At 40.7% G+C, this 21,750-nt stretch overlaps 1 protein-coding gene and 1 pseudogene across 3 annotated transcripts in view; one reads left to right on the forward strand and one right to left on the reverse strand.

Annotated features, from left to right (window-relative positions):
• Window positions 1–21,750, reverse strand: part of METTL8 (methyltransferase 8, tRNA N3-cytidine) — an 89,457-nt gene that overhangs the window by 50,708 nt on the left and 16,999 nt on the right. Inside the window, exon 1 of one of the 3 annotated variants that reach the window (XM_088830047.1) lies at window positions 726–1,142. The exons of the other annotated variants lie outside the window; for them this stretch is intronic. Coding sequence (XP_088686173.1) covers window positions 726–787 — 62 coding nt within the window. The 5' untranslated portion in view covers window positions 788–1,142. Of the gene's footprint in view, window positions 1–725; window positions 1,143–21,750 lie in introns of those variants that run through there. 3 annotated transcript variants of the gene reach the window in all.
• Window positions 2,939–3,729, forward strand: LOC129538516 (transmembrane protein 59 pseudogene; annotated as a pseudogene).

A 21,750-nucleotide genomic window follows, 5' to 3' on the forward strand; every position in this document is an offset into this window, starting at 1 on the left:
TTAGCAGCAGCAGCAGACCCAAAACCCAAGTAGAAGAGCAAAATAAGAAAACAAACTTACTAATCTCATTCTCTGGATTGAGCTGAATAATATAAATACTGGTAAAATAAACAAATGAATACTATATTAAGATCCCATCAGTTAATTCTAACAATCATAAAACATATATACATTTTTAAAGAATAATAATCAATCCACCAGCAAAACAGATTTCCCTGTACAAAAAGCATGCTTAAATCCCAGTTCAAAAGGAGAATAATCATTTGATTAGCCAAATCTATCTCCATTTCTGTAGAATAACTTAAACATTTAAAAAATACGTTATTTTTATTATGTACCAGCATATATGTCAGCTTAAAATCTTTATGGAAAAGTATTAAAATAAGCTCTAGAGAGCTTATATTTTCTAGTAAGAATCCACTGTAATACTGCTTGGCATTTCACCCTCCTTCAGTTGTTCATTGCAACATTCAGTCTAATGCTGTAAGCTGTCAGAAATAGATGCTAAAAGGTGTGTATTCATAATATGCATGAGACACTATCCAAAGTGTTATTAGGCATAAAAATGACATGTATTGTACACCCTTTACCACCTTATGAAAGTCAACAGGTTTTAATACTGTAAATTCCAAAACAAACTGCAGAATGTCAAAAACATCTCATTGTGCTTTTAAACATAAAATTCAAGATATTCTTTCCAGAAAAAAAAAAAGCCTTAGTTATACACACCAAAAAGACTGCAATGATTCCATTTAAATGTGACTAACAGTGATGGGAAATGAAACATTCAATAGCTAGTGCAGATTTTCTGTTTCTTATTTGTTTTTCCTTCTCCTCTAAATACAAGCTCTTTGGTGGAGGCAAATGAAATCAAATGCCCCGCCTACCACTACCTTTCCTCTGCTGTGCCTTTGTTCTTTTCTCCTGCCACTGCTCTACAGAAGACTAACAAAACCCTACCAGCACAATTATTTTTAGAGCTCTCTTTCTGCACTGAAAATTATTCATAAAATCTTCCATATGCTGAAGAGTAGAAATGGATTACACCTAGAAAAAGAGGCAATTCATGTTCAAAAGTATAAAATGATGTAAATGTTTTCTGCCCAGGAAAGCAAAATCAAAATGAAATTTCAATCCTTCAGATAATCATGTGATACTTATCTGTATCTACTATATATAGAAAAGGAAGAGGGGGGAAAAAAGATATGAGTTTCTCTCACTATAAATGACCAGGAACCTCTACAGACAGCTGGAGACAAAAAGCCATACCCAGATTGGGTATTAGGCAATTTAGGAAAATGTCAGAGAAGCGTGTGCCTTGCAGACAGCTAGTCCATAGAAAAAACATGATGTGGCCAGCGCCTAAACATGTGGCAATTTGTCCTGCTTAGGCAGCTGTTTCTCTACTTAACCACACAAAAATCTATTTCATTTATGTATTATCTGCAACAAGCTTGCATTGCTCTTTATCTTTATTATATATATACTGTGCATGCATGTGCGTGCTGTCACTTCAGTCGTGTCTGACTCCTTGTGACTTGATGGGCCACGGCCAGCCAGGTTCCTCTGTCCAAGGGATTCTCCTACCTCCTTGGGATACTGGAGTGTGTTGTCATACCCTCCTCCAGGGGATCTTTTCAACCCAGTGATCGAACCTGTGTCTTTTACTTCTCCTGTACTGGGAGGCGGTTCTTTACCACTAGAGCCACCTGCTGCTGCTGCTGCTGCTAAGTTGCTTCAGTCGTGCCCGACTCTGTGCGACCCCATAGATGGCAGCCTACCAGTCTCCGCCGTCCCTGGGATTCTCCAGGCAAGAACACTGGAGTGGGTTGCCATTTCCTTCTCCAATGCATGAAAGTGAAAAGTGAAAGTGAAGTCGCTCAGTTGTGTCTGACTCTTCGCAACCCCATGGACTGCAGCCTACCAGGCTCCTCCGTCCATGGGATTTTCCAGGCAAGAGTATTGGAGTGGGTTGCCATTGCCTTCTCCGACTAAAGCCACCCAGGAAGCCCTAAATATATAGTAAATTTATATAATAAACATAAATACATAATAAAATTACATAAATGCTTTCTCAACTAAACTGCAAATTTCTAAGGGTGGTATCCCAGTCCATTCTAAAGGAGATCAATCCTGGGTGTTCATTAGAAGGACTGATGCTAAAGATGAAACTCCAATACTCTGGCCACCTCATGTGACGAGTTGACTCACTGTCTCTGATGTTGGGAGGGATTGGGGGCGGGAGGAGACGGGGACGACAGAGAATGAGATGGCTGGATGGCATCACTGACTCAATGGACATGAGTTTGAGTGAACTCTGGGAGTTGGTGATGGACAGGGAGGCCTGTGTGCTGTGATTCATGGGGTTGCAAAGAGTCGGACACGGCTGAGCGACTGAACTGAACTGAACTGAAGGGCGGTATCAAGCTTCTCACAAATTACTTGTTTGATTACACAAAACTGATGCTTGTCTGACACAAATTTAATTGGAAGAAAGTTACTTCATATTTCTCAAGGTGGCTCCTTATATCCTAATAGAGAGGAAGAAGGAAGTGACTGAAGAGTATGACAGTATACAGGCTATACTCTAGTTAGAGTCACTGCAATGATAAATAAATATGTACTTTATGTCTTGACTATTGTGTTAGCTTAACATTTACTGAATAATGGTTCCATTTTGTGATGGAAAAGAAGGGCAGGGTCAGGTTCCAAAAGAATTTTGGTAGAGAACGTTGGTTTCTGCCACCAGAGAGTCCCACTCTCATTATGTACCCTCTATTAACTCTCTTTTGGCGTACCCTAAATTGAATACAAGTTTAACTAAGATATTATATGCATAATGAAATTATATGGATAAGTGGTATTTTATTTGAAGTAGCACAAAGAAGCACAGCTAAAAATATTCTAATCACCCAAAAGAAGTCAGGAAAGGAAGGAGAAACTAAAGATGGGGTCAGTTTGTGGATGATGGAATTGAGTTAAATCGGACCAAATTGGAATGTGAATCTGCATGTACAGAAGCATATTCCCAATCTGATGAGCAATATGCTTGCCATCTTGGTTGCCAGAATCAGCTGCCATACGCAGAACTGAGACAAGAACAACTCATGTCCCTGATGCCAAAAATGCATCTACTCTTCCCTCTAACTCTGGTAAGATCATTCTGGAGTGATATGGTGGACTCTGCACAGAGCTTCATAACCTCTTCGTGGACTTTTTATCTTCAAGCTGATGATGGAAAAATAGTTATATTCCAGTCTAAGCCAGAAATCCAGTATGCACCACAGTTGGAGCAGGAGCCTACAAATTTGAAAGAATCGTCACTAAGCAAAATGTCCTCAGATCTGCAAATGAGAAGTTCACAAGCACATAGGAACTATCCTGAAGATGGAGAAAGTGATGGCTTTTTAAGATGCTTGTCTCTTAACTCTGGCTGGATTTTGACCACGACTCTTGTCCTCTCCGTGATGGTGCTGCTCTGGATTTGTTGTGCAACTGTGGCTACGGCTGTGGAGCAGTACGTTCCTTCCGAGAAGCTGAGTATCTATGGTGACTTGGAATTTATGAATGAACAAAAGCTAAACAGATATCCAGCTTCTTCTCTTGTGGTTGTTAGATCTAAAGCTGAAGATCATGAAGAAGCAGGGCCTCTACCTGCAAAAGTGAATCTTGCTCAGTCAGAAATTTAAGCTTCTTTTTTTTTTTTTTTAAGAAAAATGGAAGAGACATCTAAATTTCCATTCCTCATAGAGCTTTTTAAAATGGTTTCATTGGATACAGGGCTTAAAAATCACTATTAAATGCAAATAAAGTTACCCAAATTTGTGGAAAAAAAAAATAAACTAAAGATGGAACAATTAAAAAAAAAAAACAAATAGCAAGTTGCCATATTTAAATCCAACCATATCTGTAATTATATTAAGTGTAAATGGACTCCAGTTAAAAGACAAAGGTTCTTCACTTGGATGAAAAAGCAAGACTCAACCATATACCAGAGAAGGCAATGGCACCCCACTCCAGTACTCTAGCCTGGAAAATCCCATGGACGGGGGAGCCTGGTAGGCTGCAATCCATGGGGTCGCTGAGAGTTGGACAAGACTGAGCGACTTCACTTTCACTTTCACTCATGCATTGGAGAAGGAAATGGCAACCCACTCCAGTGTTCTTGCCTGGAGAATCCCAGGGACAGGGGAGCCTGGTGGGCTGCCATCTATGGGGTCGCACAGAGTTGGACACAACTGAAGTGACATAGCAGCAGCAGCAACCATATACAGGTTTCCTCCACTATCCGAAAGTGGAGCATTCCTGTGAAACCTTCTGTAAGCCAAAATGGCGTAAAGCAAAAAAGCAATTAGCACACATCTTGCTAATAGATGCACAAAATAAATCAAGGTAAAGCACGGTGCTCAAAGTTATGGTGGCTTGATGCTGAGTGTAGTTCCCAGGGAAGGAGCTCAGAGGCGCCACTCTCGATGGCTTGAGTTTGCACTGCCTCTCTGGGACAGCTCACTGCAAAACAAACACTGAAAGCTATCTCCACTTTTCACCTCTTTTTGTAAAAGTGAAAATCCTCTTCAAGTTTCTTTCATTTAGTGAAAACAGGTACCAATGTAGGTCTCTCATCAAAGTGAAGTAGGTAAAGCAAACTTTCAAAAAGCAGGGCATACCTGTACTGTCCATAAGAGAAGCACTTTAAAGATACAAACAAAGTACAATTAAAAAAGAGATACCATGCAAACACTGCATGAAAAATTCCGGTGGAGGAATAATAACAGACAAAGTAGATTTTAAGAAAGACTAGTACACTTAATAATGATGAGCCAATTCATCAAGGCATAACAATCCTAAATGTGCATGTATTTGATAACAGGGCTTCAGAATACATGAAGCAAAAAATAGAAATTTTAAAAGGAAAAATTAATTCCAGAGCCATACTTGAGACTTTAAAAATTTTGAGTATAATTGCTTTACAATACTGTGTTAACTTCTGCTCTACCACAACGTGAATCAGCTGTAAGTATACACATACCCCCGCCTCCAGAGCCTCCTTCCCACACCCACCTCCGTCCCACCCTCTGGGTCATCACAGAGCACGGAGCTGAGTTCCCTGGGCTACATAGCAGCTTCCAGATAGCTAGCTACTTCACGCATGGTAGTGTAGATAGGCCAATGCTGCTTTCTCATCCCCACCCTCTTCCTCCTCCTCTGAGTTCACAAGTTCGTTCTTTACATCTGTGTCTCTGTTTCTGCCCTGCAAATAGGCTCACAAGTACATTTTTTGAGATTCCACATATATGTGTTAAAATACAACATTTGTTTTTCTCTTTCTGACATACTTCAATCTGTATGACAGACTCTAGGTTAGGTTAATAGCCCTCTCTCAGTAATAAACAGAACAGCACTCAGAAACAAATTATCAAAAAATCAATAAGGACACAGAAGATTTGAACATTAGCAACTTGACCTGAATGACATTTATAGAAAGAGCAATACAACTAATAAAAGCAGAAAACACATTCTTTCAAGTGAACATGGAACATTTGCAAAGGCAGACCATATATGCTGGGGTATAAAAAAAGTCCTAATAAATTCCAATGTATTAAAATCATACAAACTATGCCTTCTGACTACAGCAGCAATATAAAATATTAATATTTTTGATGAACTGATTCATTAATACTCATTAATAAATATCCCTCCTTATATCGAGTAACAGTTATTTTCTTGAAGTCTATTTTGTCTAGTATTAATATAACCCCATCAGCTGTCTTGTGCAGTGTTGTGTAGGGTATATCTTTTACAAATAGTCTGTGTTTACATTTCAAAGAAGGAGCAGATTATTGATTCTTGCTTTTTTATCCAAACATATCTAGAAAAGTTCTCAAATGTTTTAAGTTAAGCAGTGTACTTCTATACAACCTATGAGTCTAAGATGTACATGAGTTAGTAAATCTTAAGGCAAATCAGAAAGTATACTGAACTGAATTATAATAAAATCTTAAAATATCAAATTTTATGAGATGTATCTAAAGCAATGTTTAGAGAAAATTTTATAGTTTTAAATGCTTTTGTTGGAAAGGAAGAAAGATCTCAAATCAGTGATCTCACCTTCAATTTCAAGAAGCTGGAAAAACAGTAAATCTGATGAAATGTAAGAATGAAGGAAATAATCAAAAATAAAAACAGAAATCAATGAAATAGAAAATGGACAAAACAGGGAAGATCAGGGTAAATTTTGATTCTTTGAAAACATGAATAAAACTGATAAACCTCTGGCAAGACTGATACCAAACATTTGTGTTTCAGAAAATATAAATTTCTAATAACAGGAAGGAAAGAGGAGACATCACCATAGACCCTACAGACTGGGAAAAAGGTAACAGGGAGATATGGTGAACAATTTTATTTTCTTTATTAAATGGGATTAACACCTTGAAAAATACAGTTTACCAATAATAACTTACATAGTACAAGAAAAAATCGAAATAGCCCTAAATTTATTAAGTAAATTAAATTTATAATTAAAAGCAAACAAACATCACACCCATTAGAATGGGTATACGGGTTGCAGTCCATGGGGTTCGAAGAGTAGGACCCAACTTAGTGACTAAACAAAAACACATTTTAAAAAGCTCAGAGATTAACAAGTGTTGGTAAGGATATGGAGAAACTGGAGTCCCTGTGAGTTGCTGGTGGGAATGTAAAATGGTACAATTGCTGTAGTACAACAATTCCTCAAAATATTAAATATGAAATTACCATACAATCTACCAATTTTACTTCTGGATATATACCTAAACAAAGTGAAAGTGGGGACTCAAAGAGATAACGATACACCATGTTTATAGCAACATTACTGACAATAGACAAAAGGTGGAAACGATCCAAATATCCATCAAAGATGAATGGGGACATCCTTTTATGATATACACATAAAACAGAATATTACTCAGGCTTTAAAAAGAAGGGAATTTGGAACATGCTGCAACATGGATAAGTCTTGAAGGCATTATGACAAGTGAAGTACGCCAACTGCAAAAAGACAAATGTTTTATCATTCCTTTTATACCAAGTTCCTAGAATGATCAAAAGTTCACAGAGACATAAAGAAGAATGGTGTTGTCAAGCACTGGGAAGAGGAGAAAAAGAGGAGTTCAGTGTTTAATGGATATAAAGCTTTAGTTGGGGGAAGATGAAAAAGTTCTGGAGATGACTGGTTGTGATGTTTGTACAACAGTGTGAATAAGCTGAATGCCACTGAGCTGCACACCTAAAAATAGCTAACATGGTAAATTTTATGTATATTTTACCACAATATAAACAAACCAAAAAAACCTTCCTAGAAAAGAAAACTGGAAGCTCTGATGGCTTCACTAATAAAATATCAAACGTTTAAGGAAGAAATAACACCAATCTTACACAGACTCTTTCAGAAAAGAAAGGAGAAAACACTTCGCAGTTTATGAGACCAGCATAATGCGGTGGAAAAACAGTACACTTGTATGAAATAAGGTTTTGAATAATGGCAACGTTGTTACAATTCAGTTTTCCCACAGACTTAGGACGTCTCGTTATAGTTCTGAGATCCAACCAGTCCATCCTAAAGGAGATCAGTCCTGGGTGTTCACTGGAAGGACTGATGCTAAAGCTGAAACTCCAATAGTTTGGCCACCTGATTCGAAGAGCTGACTCATTTGAAAAGACCCTGATGCTGGAAAGATTGAGGGCAGGAGGAGAAGGGGACGACAGAGGATGAGATGGTTGGATGGCATCACCGACTCAATGGACATGGGTTTGGGTGGACTCCGGGAGTTGGTGATGGACAGGAAGGCCTGGTGTGCTGTGGTTCATGGGGTCACAAAGAGTCAGACACGACTGAGCGACTGAACTGAACTGAACTGATCTAGTGTTTGTCAGGAATAAAACTTGCAGACATTCAAAAGGGGGAAGCCTGGTAAGAGTTTTCTAGGCATGTCTTGGTGTGCAATTTTAATTGCTAAGGCTTATATTTAGTTTGAGTTACAAAAGTCCAGAGCAGAGAAATACAAAGGTAACAAGAATCTGCACAAATCCTTGTCAGGTGTTTGAGAGTGCTTTTATTTACTCTTGGAAGCCCTCGAAAAGGTTTGTGATCCTGACCTTTCACTTCACTTCGCTCAAACTAATTCTGCCATACCAAATTCTTGGCCATATATGATCAAGTGGTATGTCTTTGACGTACTTTGCCTGTAGGTTCTCACGTTCAGCTTACCATCCTATGACAGTTCTTCCTCTCAAGTCCTGTCAAGGTCAAAATGAAACACAATCAAGAAAGAACACGGCTTTAGGGCCACGGTCCTCTGAGATCTCAACATCACGACTCAAGCTTGAATAGTTAAGTGGCTAAAGCAATTACTAAGGAATAGATCCAGAAAGGAACTGAAGCTCATATGGGTATCAGAGTGACAGAATCTCATTATCAATGGCATTTATTATGCTATAACTACATTGGTATGCCATGAAGAGCTGACAGACTTCCTGCCAGCTATTAGATGCAGGTAAGTCTAGTCAAGGCAATGGTTTTTCCCGTGGTCATGTATGGATGTGAGAGTTGGACTGTGAAGAAGGCTGATCCCCGAAGAATCGATGCTTTTGAACTGTGGTGTTGGAGAAGACTCTTGAGAGTCCCTTGGACTGCAAGGAGATCCAACCAGTCCATTCTAAAGGAGATCAATCCTGGATGTTCATTGGAGGGACTGATGCTAAAGCTGAAACTGCAATACTTTGGCCACCTCATGCGACGAGTTGCCTCACTGGAAAAGACTCTAATGCTGGGAAAGGTTGGGGGCGGGAGGAGAAGGGGACAACGGAGAATGAGATGGCTGGATGGCGTCACCGATTCTGTGGACATGAGTTTGAGTGTACTCCGGGAGTTGGTGATGGACAGGGAGGCCTGGCGTGCTGTGATTCATGGGGTCGCGGAGAGTCGGACACGACTGAGCGACTGAACTGAACTGAACTGAAGGATGGGAATACCAGACCACCTGATCTGCCTCTTGAGAAACCTGTATGCAGGTCAGGAAGCAACAGTCAGAACTGGACATGGAACAACAGACTGGTTCCAGGTAGGAAAAGGAGTACGTCAAGGCTGTATATTGTCACCTTGCTTATTTAACTTGTATGCAGAGTACATCATGAGGAACTCTGGGCTGGAAGAAGCACAAGCTGGAATCAAGATTGCCGGGAGAAATATCAATAACCTCAGATATGCAGATGACACCACCCTTATGGCAGAAAGTGAAGAGGAACTCAAAAGCCTCTTGATGAAAGTGAAAGAGGAGAGTGAAAAGGTTGGCTTGAAGCTCAACATTCAGAAAACAAAGATCATGGCATCTGGTCCCATCACTTCATGGGACATAGATGGAAAAACAGTGGAAACAGTGTCAGACTTTATTTTTTTGGGCTCCAAAATCACTGCAGATGCTGATTGCAGCCATGAAATTAAAAGACGCTTACTCCTTGGAAGGAAAGTTATGACCAACCTAGATAGTATATTAAAAAGCAGAGACATCACTTTGCCAACAAAGGTCCGTCTAGTCAAGGCTATGGTTTTTCCCATGGTCATGTATGGATGTGAGAGTTGGACTGTGAAGAAAGCTGATCGCCGAAGAATCGATGCTTTTGAACTGTGGTGTTGGAGAAGACTCTTGAGAGTCTCTTGTACTGCAAGGAGATCCAACCAGTCCATTCTAAGGGAGATCAATCCTGGATGTTCATTGGAGGGACTGATGCTAAAGCTGAAACTGCAATACTTTCTTTGGCCACCTCATGCGACGAGTTGACTCACTGGAAAAGACTCTGATGCTGGGAAAGGTTGGGGGCGGGAGGAAAAGGGGACAACAGAGAATGAGATGGCTGGATGGCATCACCGACTCTGTGGACATGAGTTTGAGTGAACTCCGGGAGTTGGTGATGGACAGGGAGGCCTGGGGTGCTGTGATTCATGGGGTTGCGGAGAGTTGGACACGACTGAGCAACTGAACTGAACTGAAGGGTGCACTCATTTTAGAATACAAGGAAATGACCAAACAAATAAAATGACTTGGATTCCACATATATATGACATGCCAAGAAGGTGGTTTTAATATAAGTTTTCTGAGTTCACCATTAACACCATATTACACTTGCAGCAAAAGCAAGTACAGAGAAGAGATCTCTGCCCTACCTCCAAATTTTGGCTAAATGCTTTTGCTTTCCACTAAAATGGAGCCCTTTCCACAAAGACTGACAGTCCTTACTGTACCAACAAACTATATCATATTCTTGCAGTTAAGTAAGATGTACACAGGATATTTCATGTTACAAACATGAAAAAGTGTCTAAGTACTTGAAAATATTATTTTTGTAGAGTTATTAAGTACTTTTTAAATAAAGAAGATGATTTTGGTAAAGGGAAATACTCCATATCATACTTTTCAATTTGAACAAATATTTGAGGAGGTAAACTAGCAATCCCCATTTATCTTTCATTTAAATATTAATATTAAAAAGTTAAGCATTTACCATGCTTGAGGCCCTGTTCTAAGCATTTAGTATTATCTTACTTAATCTCTATTTCCCTATCAAAGGAGTTCTTTTATATTCATATTGCAGAGGAAAACCTCACACAGAATGAAATAAATCAACATGCTTAAAGTTACCCCACCAAAAACTAACAAGCCTTCAACTTGAACCCAAGCAGATGAATGAGAGAGCCTATACTCCACTTTTATTTTTTAAAATCTTTATTATGCATATACATACAATACGCATCCTAGTTTTGTATACTACACATGCAAGAAGCATCACAGTACTCATTCCCCAGTCTTTATTGGGGTTGCTAATTTGATGTACTTGACATAAGGAAGCCCAGACTGTCTTCCCTCCATCTTTCTCACTTCTGTTTTTTCTCTTGGGCTTTAATCAAATAGCAAGCAATGCCACTGCCAAACACCAGTCCCCTGATGTAGGAAGGCAGAGTCATTCTCTTTTCAGTACTCAAATCTCAAGATACAGGCAAAGAACGTTTATATCACCTAAATAACGTAAGTTTGTAACACCCAGTTCTTTTCACTGACCCTCTACTTTTACACAGCTGAGGAGTAGAAGCAAAGAAGGGCTTATTTCCCTTGCTATTAGGCTTCAGCCTAAGATGGCTTTCTCACATCTCAATACTACTGGAAGGGCGCCAAAGAACTAGAGCAAATAGTACTGCTATTTGTGTGACTCTGTAATGATTATCCTTGGAGCACTTGGCTGACTCTGAGCTGCTTTCCTAAGAATGATTCCCTGTAGTCTCAGCTCAGTGAAATCTCAAGGAAAGAAACTGCCGTTAATCATACACTAAATGCTTGCCCTTTGTTTAAAAGTTAGCTTCCCTTGGATGTGTCCTGGGTTCTGAGCATCCTTTAAATGAATAAATTAGTGAGACATTCATGTTTTTACCTCTGTAACTATTTAGCTTTTCTTCTCAGCTGGGAAGCTGGTACAAAGGTTTCATTCAGAGGAACAAACATCATCTAGACAAACATGCATTAACATTACCTGAGAGGCTACCATTAATGAAAGCAAATTAAAAGTGCTATTGCTGTACTCTTTTAAATAGTGAAAGCCTACAGGTAAGAAACATTTAAGTATCAACTATACCTGAGTGAAAACTGAAGCTTCAATTAACTCTGGAAATTTCAGGGAACTCTTGAGTGTGACCATCTGTAAGGCAAAGAGCTCAGGCAACACATACATCTTGTTTTAATCTTTCTTTGGATGATTATAATTTCAAAGTATAAATAAGGTTATTAGCAAGAATGGAACAATTACAGTAAGTATTTGCAGAGCACTTTGATCACACTATGACGTCAGTCACGCTGCAGCTTCAAAATGGGAATCTCATGCTGTGTTTGCTCTGCACGACCACCCTTGAAGGTGTCACTAAGCACACGCTCACACACAAAGAGGTTATGGGACTCGCACATTATATGAGGAATTTCACGTAAACCCATCTCAAAGCTGCCCTTATACTCAATATCTGAAGGACATACTGTTCTAATTGCTCTGGAATTTATCTCCCAAAACATTATGTTGGACCAGAATGAAATCTGTTTTAACTTACCCGCCTGGCATTTCACTTTTTGCACTACAGTAACTTCTGGCAGTAGTAATCAGACTTGGTGGACTGAGAAAAGGTATTAAGTTACATGCATACTTTGTGTGTTACCAATCCTTACAATTTCTAGTAAAAAACCCACATGGATGAAGTTAATGGAATTCTACTCCTAAAGAGGCTTCTCCTTTCTGATTCATTGCAAATGTCTCTAACCCTAAGGACACTGGATAGCTGCTGCTGCTGCTAAGTCACTTCAGTTGTGTCCGACTCTGTGTGACCCCATAGATAGAAGCCCACCAGGCTCCCCCATCCCCGGGATTCTCCAGGCAAGAACACTGGAGTGGGTTGCCATTTCCTTCTCCAATGTGTGAAAGGGAAAAGTGAAAGTGAAGTCGCTCAGTCGTGTCCAACCCTTAGCTACCCCACGGACTGCAGCCTACCAGGCTCCTCCATCCATGGGATTTTCTAGGCAAGAGTACTGGAGTGGCTTGCAATTGCCTTCTCCGACACTGGATAGCAGGAGATGCTTATACCTGTAGGAAAGATTTACCCAGTCACGTTTGGACTAATGTATCAATAAGGCTGTCCTGGCACAAAATGGAGTATTATAAAGAATTCAAGTCATAAGTGACTGTTGTCCATAAAAAAAAAATCTGAACTGTAATAGTGAATAATCAGCACCCAAATGAATGTATTTCCGTAATTTCAAAGGAGTGTAGGGTTGAGGTAGGCAAAGATTACAGCCACTATGTAAATTCTACCTTCAGTTCAGTTCAGTCGCGTCTGACTCTTTGCGACCCCATGAACCACAGCACGCCAGGCCTCCCTGTCAGAACTATAATTGCTATAACTTGCAAAAAATCAAGGCAAAATGCACCATGACCTATCAGGTAAAATTGTGACTGTCACATCATAGGAGGCATGACACAGTCAGAAAAGGTGCCAGAGAATGGAAAGTAAAATTCACAAGAATGATGCAACTTCTACATGAAAACAGAAAAGCTGAAAGTTTCCAGGGAGCAATACAGAATGCTATAGAGTGGGTGGACAGAGTACGTTAGATTCCTCAAGTTAAATGTTGCTCCCACTGGGATCACCCCCTTTTCTCCTTTTGTTTTCAAAAGTCTTCTCAGCCTGGTCTTCTTCTACCCTCAGGCCTTTTATCCAACAGGAAACAGATCCCTGATTTCCTTGTAGCCTTGTGATTACCTGGAGCTTAATTCCTACATCTTTTCTTACTGAAAAGATTAGCCTTCCTAAAAACTCACCATCTCATCTTTTCTTGCAGTTTTGTTCTAGATGACAGAAATCTGTTAAATGGCAAAAGTCTTCACTTCCATACAGAAGAGAAAGGAGTTGAAGGATAGCTTCCTGGCACCCTCAACTCTGCCTTTTCCCTGAAAAGAAAGTGATGCTGTGTATAGGGGAGAGAAAGGGCCTAGTTCTTTTTTTTTTTTTTTTTTAGGGCCTAGTTCTTGATGGTATCATTGAACAGGGAAACCAATGATAGTTTTGACTTTCCTCTGGATTTTCTACTAGATGAGAAAAATAAATCCGTATATATTTTAGCCACTATTAGGTTTTCTGTAATTATCACCCAAGAGGAGCTAAACATAACATCCATTACTGGATCCATTAGAAATCCAGGGACAAGTCTACTTGGTTCCTGTCCTCAAGAATCCTACTACCATGTGAAGAAGAAAGAGATTCAAGCAGAGTCCTGCTAAATGCGCAATAGAGGTGAGTATAAAGTGCTATGAGAGAACAGAGGAATGAGTGATTAAGTCTCTTGCTTGTGGTTAGGGAAAGCTTCTTGGTGGCGTCAACATCTGTACTGGGTCTAGAAGAGTGAGCGGCAACATTCCAGGGACATAAGGATAAAAGCCAGGGCACCTCAGACAGAGGGACTAGCAGGAATAAAGACAAAGAAGTGTGAAAATACGTGGTATTACATATTCATGGAATCAAAATAATTTGAAAAAAGATGCTAAGTCAGTCTGGAAATGAGCTGAATCTGTTACACTAAGGGCAGTATGAAGAAGCTACAGTACAAATATACTGGAATTGAACTATTAAGAAATAGATGGTAGGAACCAGGTTTCTCACCAGGAGTGAAAGGTTACAGATAAGAGGGGAGAAAACTAGAATAATTCACATGGTGATGAATTAAAATTGGGAGTCATCAGTATGAATTCATATTTAGGTTAATCTACCTGTATGCAGGTCAGGAAGCAACAGTTAGAACTGGACATGGAACAACAGACTGGTTCCAAATAGGAAAAGGTGTACGTCAAGGTTGTATATTGTCACCTTGCTTATTTAACTTATATGCAGAGTACATCATGAGGAATGCTGGGCTGGAAGAAGCACAAGCTGGAATCAAGATTGCTGGGAGAAATATCAATAACCTCAGATATGCAGATGACACTACCCTTATGGCAGAAAGTGAAGAGGAACTCAAAAGCCTCTTGATGAAAGTGAAAGAGGAGAGTGAAAAAGTTGGTTTGAAGCTCAACATTCAGAAAACAAAGATCATGGCATCTGGTCCCATCACTTCATGGGAAATAGATGGAAAAACAGTGGAAACAGTGTCAGACTTTGTTTTTTTGGGCTCCAAAATCACTGCAGATGCTGATTGCAGCCATGAAATTAAAAGACGCTTGCTCCTTGGAAGGAAAGTTATGACCAACCTTGATAGTATATTAAAAAGCAGAGACATTACTTTGCCAACCAAGGTCCGTCTAGTCAAGGCTATGGTTTTTCCCGTGGTCATGTATGGATGTGAGAGTTGGACTGTGAAGAAGGCTGATCGCCGAAGAATCGATGCTTTTGAACTGTGGTGCTGGAGAAGACTCTTGAGAGTCCCTTATACTGCAAGGAGATCCAACCAGTCCATTCTAAAGGAGATCAATCCTGGATGTTCATTGGAGGGACTGATGCTAAAGCTGAAACTGCAATACTTTGGCCACCTCATGCGACGAGTTGACTCACTGGAAAAGACTCTGATGCTGGGAAAGGTTGGGGGTGGGAGGAGAAGGGGACGACGGAGAATGAGATGGCTGGATGGCATCACCGACTCTGTGGACATGAGTTTGAGTGTACTCCGGGAGTTGGTGATGGACAGGGAGGCCTGGCGTGCTGTGATTCATGGGGTCGCGGAGAGTCGGACACGACTGAGCGACTGAACTGAACTGAACTGAACTGAACATACAGATGTTACACACAGAACTATTTGGAGATTTGTGTATAAACATGGGTTAGTACATATATTTCCTTATTCTGCTAGTTCTGAAGCAACAAGCACACCAGGGACCCAGATCTTGGTTTCTAATACCATTCTCTAATAAAAGGAATCAGGGCTCCTTGGAGAAAATAGCTGATGCTAGGATTGGGGCAGGGAATATATAAAATGAGCCTGTAGCATGGTGCCACAAAGTAAGGAACTGTTCAAACACAAACAAAAAAACAACCCACCACAAAAAGGATCTGTCAAAGGGACACATAAGCCACCTGAAAGTGCTCCCAACGGCCAAAGCTGAAATAATTTTGAGCAACGAAATAATTTTGGCTTATAACCCAAAGTATAAAATAAATACCCATGTGTTCATATTAATAGAAATGGTTGAATAAATAAGTAAATGGGGAAGAAGAGACAAACCTTCCAAGGCTTTCAAAATAACTGATGTAGACATCCCACTCTCAAGGAGGTGGAATGTAACTCCTCACCCCTTAAATGTGGGCTGTGCACAGTTACCTCCTCTAAAGTGCACAGTGTGGGCTGTTGGGGAGTGACTCTGCAGTGGAAAAACTGGACAGCCACTACCCCAGTCAAGGGATCAAAGCCAACATCAACATAAGTCAGGTTGATAGGATATGTTCTTTATATGGGGCTTCCCAGGTGGTGCTAGTGGGAAAGAACCCGCCTGCCAATGCATAAGTTTGATCCTTGGGTTGGGAAGATCCCCTGGGAAAGGACATGGCAACCCACTCCAGTATTCTTGCCTGGAGAATGCCATGGGCAGAGGAAAGAGCCTGGCAGGCTACAGGCCATAGCGTCTTAGAGAGTCAGACATGACTGAAGCGACTTAGCACACACACATTCTTCACATGATATGATGAGAACAGCACTTTGCCTCCAACCTGAGAAAAACATCAGACAAAGCCCAACTGAGGAACACTGTACCAAATAGCTGACCATATTCCCCCAAGCTGTCAAGGTCATCAAAAACAAGTTGAATCTGAAAAACTGCCAGAGCCACAGTGTCTGAAGAGACATGATGACTAAATGTAATGAATGTATCTTCGATGGGATCCTATGATGAAGAAGGATAGTAGGTAAAATGTTTTTAAAAACCTGAATAAACAATGGAGGTAGACAGAAGAGTATCTGTTAAGACACAAAGAATGCCAAGCATCTTAGTAGGATGAGAGAAAAATAATCCAGTATTTGAAATAAAACAGACTGGAAGATACTAAAAAGAGATGAATTGCTAACAAACAAGTTTCAAGACGGGGGAGGCAGGGAGGGGAAGTACACAGAAAACAAGTTACCCATGAAAGGTGTCAAGCACATTCTCATCTTCCGATGAGTGACAACCGGTGTGTTTGTAGTGGAAGGGCAGATTGTTAAAAGAGCCCTTTCCCAAAGCTCTCTTCTCTGTGAAGGAAGAGGCTACAAGGTATGGGACTTGAGAAAAGAAGGAACAGGAAAAAAAGAGAAAGGAAACTAACAACACTTGAGTAAAGCAATGTCAGCAACATAACTGGCCCATATGGAGTCTCAACTCAAATTATGATGATTTATAGTCTGCTTCCTGAGTACTCACTCCCCAATTCCAAGAGCTCATGGACTTGGGATCTATGAGTTTGCAGAGAAGCCACAGTTGACCTATCGAAGCCAGAGATGGACTGCACAACCTACACTAAGCCAAGCGGTACATTCCAAACTTGTGAGCATTGAGGCTGGTTCAGAGGTCAGCATGAAGTCTGACCAACAGAGTGCATCTTTTAGGTCTAGTTCTAGAGCTTTCAGAACAAAGATGATTTCTCATACCTGTTACACATAAAAGAGGAAGCATGAACCCCAGGAGCTCTTGAAAGCTGTATTAGTCAGCTCAGCCTGCCTTAAAAAAGTACCAGACTGATTTTGTTTAAACAACAGAAATTCACTTTCTCACAGTTCTAGAAGCTAGAAGTCCAAGATCAAGGTGGCATCAGGGGTGATTTCTGGTGAGGTCCTTCTTGCTGTTTTCTTGCTGTGTCCTTACACGGCCTTCCATCTTGCATGCTTGTGGAGAGATCTCCAATATCTCGACTCTTCTTACAAGGATAGGGTTCTATTGGATTAGGGCTCTACCCTTATGACCTCAACTTTTATTTCCTCTGTAAAGGTCCTATCTCCAAATAGAGTCACATGGCGGGGGTGGATCTTCAACATCTGAATTTGAGGGGAGAGAACACAATTCAGTAGATAACAAAAGCTATCTTGAAGTTATGTGGCCTAAGGATGATGGCATGGTACAAATTTAGGATGAAGCCAACTCTGAAGAAGGAAAACTGGGAAAATTGAAAGAAGTTAGGTTCCACTGTTAGTTAGAACAAGTTTCATTTGAAGCCAGTCCCACATCTGGCTTTTTCAGTTATTAAGCCAATACATTCCCTTAATTGTTTAGGCCAGTCTGAATTTTCTGTTATCTCCAACCAACAGTAACCTAAATAATAGAGCAGTTGTGTGATTTCCTCTACCACCAGGTGGTCTGAGGGAAAATACTCCATTTTACCTATATTAGGCCTAAGCTGTTAGTATAGAAAGCAGTGGTGATTTAGGATGTGGAATTGAGGAAGCCTATAACTGAAGACCATAAAGTAAGTCCAAAATGACTGGAAATTTAAAAATAAAGAGAGAGGAACGACTAGGGGTAGGGGAAGGTTGATGGACTTGATGTGGCTGAAGTCTGGGTTTAACAGGAAACAAGGGGAAGCAAAGACAGACAGAAGGTACTGGTTAGTAATTAGGCCTTCTGAGTTTGTTAACCGGTATCACACCAGTAACACTGTAACCAGGAGATGGAAATCTTGCTTTGAATGAGAGATTCTTACAGTGTGGGAGAAGCACAAGGTCATGAACACCTAGGGAAAAGAAAAACTTTTTAGCATGGACAAAAAAGCTGAAATACAGACTCCTATCCACTATCTCATTTTAATATTTAGCAGGTCATTATAACAAATCTCCATACTTTGCTCCTCAGGATCAAACCCCCACTAGACACATCTAAGATTCTATGACAAGTTTTTAAATTGTATATTATGATAACCCCAAAATAAAATCCATACGAGCAAATGTGTAAAAGCAACTTGATTTCAGGGCTTGTATGTGCATTTATGATCTTGTTGCAACAGGCAACACAGATAGAAATGATGCATCTGAGTACACAGCACACTGTAAAAAGATTCTGCAGTTTTCAGAATTGAGACAAGTGGTGAGGGAATTAAGAATACACACAGCACACACAGTACAGACAGGCTGAAGTCACCACCTATGTGGTGGTGATCAGTACCTTGTGTATAATGAGAGCTGCAATTTAGTTTTGGTAAAACATCAGCAGTCACATTAAAATGTTGCTAACTTGAATTTTATTGGCTTGGTGGTTGTATCTGTGCTTATTTTGACTTTACAGTTGAATAGGAGCTCTGCATAAGGAACTTATATCCATATTTATGCAAGACATCAACTCATAGAGAATATTTTTCCTTTAAACGGAGGTTTATATATTTTTCAGCATTGAGTAACACAGTATTAGAAGATTCTGTTCCAGAAAATTCTTCTCCCACTTCTCCTTAACAGCAGAAATGCTCCAAGTCAGGCAGAATCACCTCAATTCTCCTTTGAAAACAATTTCAGAGGACGAGAAAAAGGGTTTGGATTAAGTTGAATCCAGGCTCTGCCACTTATTACCACATAGCCTCTGACATGATACTTAATTTTGTTAACCTCAATTTCCTCAATAATATGTGACTAATAAGTTTACTGCAAAATATGAGAAGGTTAATCAATTGGAAAAGTAAATGGCAACCCATCCAGTATTCTGGGAAATCCCACGAACAGAGAAGCCTGGCAGGCTACAGTCCATGGGGTCCGGAAAGAGTTCCACACAACTTAGCAACTAAATAACAACACAGGAGGTGATGTATCTAGCATACATGTAGCACACTGCTGGGTGCAAGGGAAGTGCTCAATAGTTGACATTACTGTTGTTGCCATTAGTCTGGCTCTTCTTACAGTCTCCACAGGGCTTTATGAATACTACAGGGCCAAGTCTTCCACTAAGTGAAAGACCCGGTGAAGACCCGGTGGGTAGTAGAGTATAAAGTGCTGAACTGAGAACAGAAGAAGCCTCAAGTTTAAATCAGAGTCCAGCCAATCCATTAATTATGATTTTGGGGAAAGTCACATACTTTGCCTAAGGCTCATTTGTAAGATGGAGACAATTCCTAATTCACAAAGTTTATACAAAGAATAGTAAAAACTATACTGTGTTTCACAAATGTAAAGTCAAATTACTATTCAGTGAATTCCAGAAACATTTCTGAAGGGCAACCCTTAAAGCTTAAAAAGGAAAGAAAAAATAACAAAATAACAAATTAGGAACACCATTCCCACTTCCCACTGTGAAGCAGTCAGGTATTGAGGTGATCCATTAGGACAGACAAACTCAAAGTAACAATCAAGCCTTTTACTTACTGTAAAATGGCAACCCACTCCAGTGTTCTTGCCTGGAGAATCCCAGGGACAGGGGAGCCTGGTGGGCTTCCGTCTATGGGGTCACACAGAGTCGGACACGACTGAAGTGACTTAGCAGCAGCAGCAACAATGCAAGCAAGAGGAAAAGGAGGCCCTAACTTCATTCCCAGTGTTCCATTCTCCTGAGGAATGGCACTAGGGAAGGATCAAGTGGGTGCAACATGATGGGAGAAACTGTCTCACTGCCCAGGACCCCTTAAAAAGAGACTAATGCCTTTCTGTGGGCCCATGGACAGTGAGGGGGTGGGTTAGGAAGACGGAAAGAGCCAAAGTGGCTCCCCTGCTGCTGCTGCTAAGTCACTTCAGTCGTGTCTGACTCTTTGTGACCCCATGGACTGCAGCCTACCAGGCTCCTCCGTCCATGGGATTTTCCAGGCAAGAGTACTGGAGTGGGCTGCCATTGCCTTCTGCGGTGTTTCCTCTGAGGCTCCCAGTAAGGAGTCCTCTGAATGCAGGCATCTGGTCTAGGAATTGTCAAATGAAAAAAACTAAAACAATTCAGCAATGACATTGATGTCTTTTTTCAAGGGAAAATCATACACGGATTGGGGTGTACAGTGTCTCACAAGCAGTGGAACACTCTTCCCAAGTTGTTCTGGGCAAGAGCTGGTTTTATAGTACATTGCTAAGTCACTTCAGTCGTGTCCGACTCTGTGTGAACCCATAGACGGAAGCCCACCAGGCTCCCCTGTCCCTGGGATTCTCCAGGCAAGAACACTGGAGTGGGTTGCCATTTCCTTCTCCAATGTGTGAAAGTGAAAAGTGAAAGTGAAATCGCTCAGTCGTGTCCGACCCATAGCGACCCCACGGACTGCAGCCTACCAGGCTCCTCCATCCATGGGATTTTCTAGGCAAGAGTACTGGAGTGGCTTGCCATTGCCTTCTCCGTTATAGTACATTAGAAGGGGCAATATGGAAACAGGGCATGATTGCCTAGGAGGTCAGGGATTTTGTTACAAGGCTAGCAGGTTCTGTCTTCTAGTGTACAGCAAGCTAGGTAAAATTCAATGCAATTCAATTCAGTTCACTCAGCTGTGTCCGACTCTTTGCGACCCCATGGACTGCAGCACACCAGGCTTCCCTGTCCATCACCAACTCCTGGAGTTTGCTTAAACTCATGTCCTTTGAGTTGGTGATGCCATCCAACCATCTCATCCTCTGTCATCCCCTTCTCCTCCTGCCTTCAATCTTGCCCAGCATCAGGGTCTTTTCCAATGAATCCATTCTTTGAATCAGGTGACCAAAGTATTCAGCTTCAGCATCAGTCCTTCCAAAGAATATTCAGGACTGATTTCCTTTAGGATTGACTGGTTTGGTTTCCATGCTGTCCAAGGGACTCTCAAGAGTCTTCTCCAACACCACAGTTCAAAAGCATCAATTCTTTGGCTTTCAGCTTTCTTCATAGTCCAACTCTCACATCCATATATGACTACTAGAAAACCATAGCTTCGATTAGAGGGACCTTTGTTGGCAAGCTAAAATTAGGTTGGAGGATTGTGATTGGAGTATGTTTCCTCAACAGGTGTTTCCCATAAGTGTAGGCTGACTAAGGTTTAGAAACGTGACCTTAACTAGGCCACTGAAGCACATCCATTTTGTGAGTCCCCATATATGAATCAACTTTATCAGAATGCAGATGTACATAAGACAATGGCTACACACAGGAGGTGAGTCGGGGGACAGAGGGAAGGAGGTCTTGACTGAAATCCCTCCAGAAAATGGCAATGCACTGGTTGGGTACTGATTCTGGTGTGCACACTGGTATGTACCAATTCTTTCAAAGAGGCCTTGCAGGAAAAGATTTATAATTGCTTACAGTCAGGTCTGA

Source organism: Moschus berezovskii, chromosome 2 (genome assembly GCF_049115385.1).
Source record: "Moschus berezovskii isolate FMDL1 chromosome 2, NW_MosBer_1.0, whole genome shotgun sequence".
Taxonomy (NCBI): domain Eukaryota; kingdom Metazoa; phylum Chordata; class Mammalia; order Artiodactyla; family Moschidae; genus Moschus; species Moschus berezovskii.